The sequence below is a fragment of the Nicotiana attenuata genome, unplaced genomic scaffold (assembly GCF_001879085.1).
Source record: "Nicotiana attenuata strain UT unplaced genomic scaffold, NIATTr2, whole genome shotgun sequence".
Classification (NCBI taxonomy): Eukaryota; Viridiplantae; Streptophyta; class Magnoliopsida; order Solanales; family Solanaceae; genus Nicotiana; species Nicotiana attenuata.
In genome coordinates, this window is record NW_017671679.1 from 231,392 (window position 1) to 238,022 (window position 6,631).

The 6,631-nt window shown below is 42.8% G+C and overlaps 1 protein-coding gene across 1 annotated transcript; it reads right to left on the reverse strand.

Annotated features, from left to right (window-relative positions):
- Positions 1 to 720: 720 nt before the first annotated feature.
- Positions 721 to 2,616, reverse strand: LOC109209653 (cytochrome P450 77A1-like). The gene is made up of 2 exons (XM_019372965.1): positions 1,664 to 2,616; positions 721 to 1,569 (listed from the first exon to the last, which is right to left on the reverse strand). The coding sequence occupies exons 1-2, from the start codon at positions 2,511 to 2,513 to the stop codon at positions 914 to 916; spliced, it is 1,506 nt and encodes a 501-aa protein (XP_019228510.1). The 5' UTR covers positions 2,514 to 2,616; the 3' UTR covers positions 721 to 913.
- Positions 2,617 to 6,631: the final 4,015 nt, after the last annotated feature.

A 6,631-nucleotide genomic window follows, 5' to 3' on the forward strand; every position in this document is an offset into this window, starting at 1 on the left:
CATATTTAGCCGATCGGCAAAAGTAATTGCCCGCTAGCTAAATATATTTACAAAAAATACATTTATTATGCATTATATATATATATATATATATATATATATATATATATATATATATATATATATATATATATATATATATATATATATATATATAGTATAGTCCTCCCAAAAAAAAATAGGCACTGTTAGCTTGTTCTGGGGCATACCATCTTTATTGGTTTATAAAGGTGGTTCGCATAATTTAAAGGCTGGAAAAATACTTGACATGCATAATTGGACCAATGAACAAAATGCTTCTAGGTCTATAAAACTATTTATATTAAATGCCCAACAACAAAAGGAAACATTAAAATAACAATGGTCCCTCCACACTTATAAATTCTCTTGAAATAGCAGTTCTTTTCAATTGTTGTCTTTACTGGCAAATACCTACTTAACTTACTAAAACTCGTGCTTCTTCATAAAGAGTAACACTCACGTGACCCCCAATTCTTTTGTTAATTCCTTCTGAAATAACAGGGACATATATAGCTAGCATAGAAAGTTAGTGTTCAATAGAATCCAGTAATATTAGTCCAAATTTTGTATATATATTTGTTGAAAAACCTATTGAATATATACATATTATAAACTTCAAATCACAAATTCGTTTGCTGCGCTATAAGCCATACTAGAACTTGCGATTTAACTATAGAAAGTAAAAAGTAACCAGAGGTGTCGATTTAATAAGGCATTTATCTTATTCTTTTCTCTACATTCCATTATTGACAAATCAACTCAAAAACAAATGCCGATAAATAGAAATAAGCTTCACAAGATTAGGATATAAAGATGAAATATTTGAAAAGAAATACACGTGAATTTTTTTTTATCTTATTTTTGAACTTATAATCTTAATGAATTACGCCACTTACATTCTTGGCTTGACCTTAGCTCTTAAAGGATTTTTCATCACCACAGTAAATACCAACTTCTCGCTAAAATCCACTTTACTATTTTCCGGGTAAGCGGACCATTCAAATTCTTGAACCATTCGGGCCAACATCAAATTCACATGCACCGTTCCCAGACCCAAACCCGGGCAAATTCTCCGCCCGACACCAAATGGCATCATCTTCACTCTTGTCACGCCTGTTATATCAGCGTCCTCCCGCCCGGATAGAAACCTATCCGGGTCGAACTTCTCGGGATTCGACCAGATATTCGGGTCATGCGAAATCCCATGTGAGAAAAACTCCACATTAGCATCCGTGGGTATGTCATACCCACCCAATTTTGTTGGCTCCGTTACTGCATGGCTCAATACAAAGTACGTAGGAGGATGTTTACGTAACACCTCCTTTACGACGGCGTTTAAGTAAGGCATCTTTTCCATGTCCTTCTCATCAACCTTTCTATCACCTACTATGTTTCTAATCTCTTCGTACATTCTCTTTTGTATGCTTGGGTTTTCGATCAGTCTCCCTATGGCCCACTCTAATGCCGTTGCAGTTGTGTCGGTCCCACCGTTCAAGAATTCTGAACATAGGGTTACAAGTTCCGGATTTGTCGGTCCAGATTTTCTACCTGTTGAAAATATAATCAAGTAAATACTTAAACATATATTTTCTCTTACAACTTAAATTTTTAAATGAGACAGAAATATAATTCAACATTATACCTTCAATTTTCACATCGAACAAAGTGTCTAGGTACGAAAATGAGGCTGCAGTCTTGTCGGACCCAGGATTTTGTATAGCTCTACGGCGTTTCTCGATCAAAGGGACAAGTGTTTCAATTTGTTGCTTGCGAACTTCTTGAACTCTCTTACGTTGTTTATACCCAACAAATAAGCTCAATATAGGAAGATAATCATCTATTCTTGGAAGAAGCTCAATTAACACATCCTTCATCATTTGATCAACGGTTTCAATCATTTTCTCATCCATTTCAATACCAAAACACATAGCCAAAAGTATATAAAACACTGCGAAACGCACGTTTTTCAGCACCCAAACGACGTCGTTATCGGCCTTAGCATCTGCATGAATCCTTTCAATCAACTTATCCATTGCCATTTCTCTACAATCACGAAACTCTTTCACTCTACTCGAACTTAGCATATTTTGGACCATATTTCTTCTAAGGGATCGCCAAAGTGGCCCGTAAATTGCTGCGTTGACACTGAACTTGTTGCAACTGAAAATGGTTCGGGTCGGGTTCTCACTTGGACGGGTAGCAAATATCGGACCCTTTTCGATTAAAGCTTCGTAAGCCAAGTCAGCACTGCTAACAATAATCATAGTACGAGCACCCATTTTGAGTGTGAAAATGGAGCCATATTTTGGTTTGAGTTCTCTAATGTATTCGAAAAATTGCTTACCAGAACCAGCTACTTGAAAAAGGTTACCGACTACCGGCCAACCCGGTGGTCCTGGAGGAAGATTGAGGTTTCTAGATTTGTTTTTGCGTGTGAAGAAGAAGATGAGGCTAGAGAGAAGAAATGCTAAAGCTGTGAATAAGAGGTCCATTGTTGTGAAAGTTAGTGATGTATACTATTGAGATGGAAGTAATGAGTGGAACTAGCTAGTGAGGAAAAAGGAGTATAAGAATGGAAAAGAGCTTGAAATTACAGTTAGGAAATAATAAATGCTGTTAAAGTAAAGAAAAGAGGAGAAAACTGTACATGTTAATTGAAAGTATATAACTTTATATGCATAATTGCAAACAAGGTAAAGGAAAGACGGGTGTTCTTTATACTGATAGTACTAGTATGAAGAAAAATATAGTAATACTGCTACAGAAGTACTACAAAGAAAGGGAAATGACAGTCTGGGGCACGAATCACCCATATTCACGCAGGGTTTGGGGAAGAGCAGCAGTATTCCAAGCGGTGTGACATAGACAGTCTATCTTGATACAAGCATTAATGGCTAATTCCACGGCTCGAACCTGTGACCTGTAAGTCACATGGAGACAAAGTATCCCGCGTTCATGCAGAGTCTGAGGAATGACAGTACCCCAAGGGGTGAGACGTATAGCCTACCCTAATACAAGCATTAGTGATCGCTTTTACGGTTCGAATCCGTAACCTATAAGTCACATGAAGACTGTTTACCGTGAAAATGGTAACGACAATTAAATTTATTAAATGGGGCTCTAAAAATACGTGATCTATTCCCAAGCTAGTTCGTTAGAGCAGATGATGCTAGTATTATGAATTTTAACGATGGGGGGAGGGGGGGAGATAAACGAGGTAACGACCGAACCAGAGGGTCTGCTACCCGTGTGTAAGCTTGGTCGATTGGGACTTCGAGGTCGACCTCGAGGTCGAGCTCGGGTTGTCGGGGACAGTCGGGAGTAGTCTAACAACTAGAGATATAATCAAACGAAGCTAGTTATAACCGAAATTCAGTTTGTACGATGAAGAACACATATAAAAATGAAGAACATATAGAGGCAAAGGATATCGAGATGTCCTCAGTATCAGTAAAAGCAAATGAGTTTCAGTAAGAAGAGAGAGAGATATTATTGCACTTGTAGAATTGTGGGAGCAACATCAGTCCCTTACAAGGTAGGGCGAGTCCCCTTTATATAGGAGAGGAAACTTAGTAACGAATACATGTATATCTAATTTATGAAATATGGAGATGTGATGGCTTGACTCGACACCCCAGCATAGGCTAGGGATAGGCCAGTCCTGTCAGACACAACCGCGTGTCTTGGGGGCTTCCCCCTTTTGTCTTTATCTCGACCTTGAATCGGACCTCGACAAGCCTCGAAGGAGTGGACTAAGTTGTGGCTTCATATCATCGGGGTCTTGAGATATCTTCCCGATGTGGCTTCATGTTCTCGGGGTCACGAGGTACCTCCCCGAGATGGCTTGATAGCGGGAAATCGGGCCCTCTGATTTCACCACGTACAGATAGTCTCCTTGTTTCTCAGAACGAAGCGATGGGAAACGGTTATGATCATTGACTCCTCGAGCTCCTCATGGCGATAGTGCATTGGCGATCCGCGTCGTGGCGCAATCTTTCGTGATAGATGGCATATCTCATAGACTCCTGCTCAATACTCTGCCACTTCCGTTCTTCAAGGTAAAAAGTGCTGCCGTCGATTTGGTTTTTCAAGGATGCAATAATTGCATTCGTCGGTTAGTTTGAGCCTCGACGACCGTGTTGCTGCCCCCTATAAATGGGGTGCCCAGGCGTTATTTTTCCCATCCCAGTATCTTTATCGGCATGCTTTGCCTATTCCTTCTTGTCATCTTCTTCTACCTTTGAACATCATACTTGGGGCTTATAGCCTTAAGACCGTTAGGAGGAGTTCCCTTAGGTTGTGCCATGGACCTTCATCGGGACGTCCCTTTTTTGAGCATAATCACGTTGTCCCGCTATGGTCGTTGGTATGTTGGTGTTTGTTGTTGCCACTGGCCCAAGGTGGCGATGGACGGGGAATCGGTCTTCCTCATATGTAGATAATCGTTCGGATTATAAACCGCTGCTCAGAAGGGGGCTCGGATTATACACCGTTGCTCACCTCCGTACCCCGGCTCGATGTGGAATTATGCCCCGAGCCGGGAGATTGCACGGCTCGATGCTCGAAGAAGTGTATTTGAAGTAGCCGTGCAAGCGGGACCGAGGGTTGTTCGGTCCGCTGTCTCTCCGAGGCTCCCTTTGCCAAAGAGGCTCCTCGAGCTTCGGAGAGCTATTGCATTTTTTCATCCCTTCCTGCTCCTTCCACCTTCTTTTTCGTCTTCTTCTTTGAAGTGCTACTTTGAGGGACTGGGGCGAGGTTGTTGAAGGCGTGCATTCAAGGACACAATGCTTGAAGATTCTTTCACCGGCGGTATGCCTTCGAGGGTAGAATAGGTTTTAGGCCTTTTCTTCGTGTACTCCCCTTTTGCTTCTGCGTGGGGACCCTTTGTAAGCTTTTGTAAACTGTTTACCGTGAAAATGGTAACGACAATTAAATTTATTAAATGGGACTCTAAAAATACGTGATCTATTCCCAAGCTAGTTTGTTAGAGCAGATGATGCTAGTATTATGAATTTTAATGATGGGGGGGGGGGGGGAGATAAATGAGGTAACGACCGAACTAGAGGGTCTGCTACCCGGGCGTAAGCTTGGTCGATTGGGACTTCGAGGTCGACCTCGAGGTCGAGCTCGGGTTGTCGGGGACACTCGGGAGTAGTCTAACAACTAGAGATATAATCAAACGAAGCTAGTTATAACCGAAATTGAGTTTGTACGATGAAGAACACATATAAAAATGAAGAACACATATAGAGGCAAAGGATATCGAGATATCCTCAGTATCAGTCAAAGCAAATGAGTTTCAGTAAGAAGAGAGAGAGAGATATTATTGCACTTGTGGAATTGTGGGAGCAACATCCGTCCCTTACAAGGTAGGGCGAGTCCCCTTTATATAGGAGAGGAACCTTAGTAACGAATCTATGTATATCTAATTTATGAAATATGGAGATGTGATGGCTTGACTCGACACCCCAGCATAGGCTAGGGATAGCCGGTCATGTCAGACTCAACCGTGTGTCTTCAGGGCTTCCCCTTTTGTCTTTATCTCGACCTTGAATCGGACCTCGACAAACCTCGAAGGAGTGGACTAAGTTGTGGCTTCATATCATCGGGGTCTTGAGATATCTTCCCGAGGCTGCTTCATGTTCTCCGGGTCACGAGGTACCTCCCCGAGATGGCTTGATGGCAGGAAATCTGGCCCTCTGATTTCACCACGTACAAATAGTCTCCGCGTTTCTCAAAACGAAGCGATGGGAAACGGTTATGACCATTGACTCCTCGAGCTCCTCATGGCGATAGTGCATTGGCGATCCGCGTCGTGGCGTAATCTTTCGTGATATATGGCATATCTCATAGACTCCTGCTCAATACTCTGCCACTTCCGTTTTTTAAGGTAAAAAAATGATGCCGTCTATTTGGTTTTTCAAGGATGCAATATTGCATTCGTCGGTCAGTTTTCTAGAGCCTCGACGACCGTGTTGTTGCCCCCTATAAATGGGGTGCCTTGGCATTGTTTTTCCTATCCTAGTATCTTCATCGGCATGCTTTGCCTATTCCTTCTTGTCATCTTCTTCTACCTTAGAACATCATGCTTGGGGCTTATAGCCTCAAGACCATTAGGAGGATTTCCCTTAAGTTGTGACATGGCCCTTCGTTGGGACGTCCCTTTGTTGAGCATAATTGTGTTGTCCCGCTATGGTCGTTGGTATGCTGGTGTTTGCTGCTGCCGTTGGCCCGAGGTGACGATGGATGGGGAATCGGTCTCCCCCTTATGTAGACAGTCGTTCGGATTATGCACCGCTGCTCACTCTCCTACCCGGGCCTGGTGTGGCACCTCATCCTTAGGGCTCTTTCTTTCCCGAGGGATAAGGTGGCCCTCTCGGTCGTTGAGGTTGAGGCCCGCCGAATCTCCAACTTTTGGTTTTGGCGGGCTATGTCTCTTTTCTCTGCCTCCTCTGTGTCTCCTCCTTTTCATCTTCTCCATCTCCTCCGGCGGGAATCCCTTGAGGGATTGAGCTGGGAACCTAGAGGAGGTGGAGGTCGAAGGGATCACCCTCGAGGGTGTGATGCTCGAGGATGCTGATACCGGAGATGCACCCTCGAGGGCAGACTA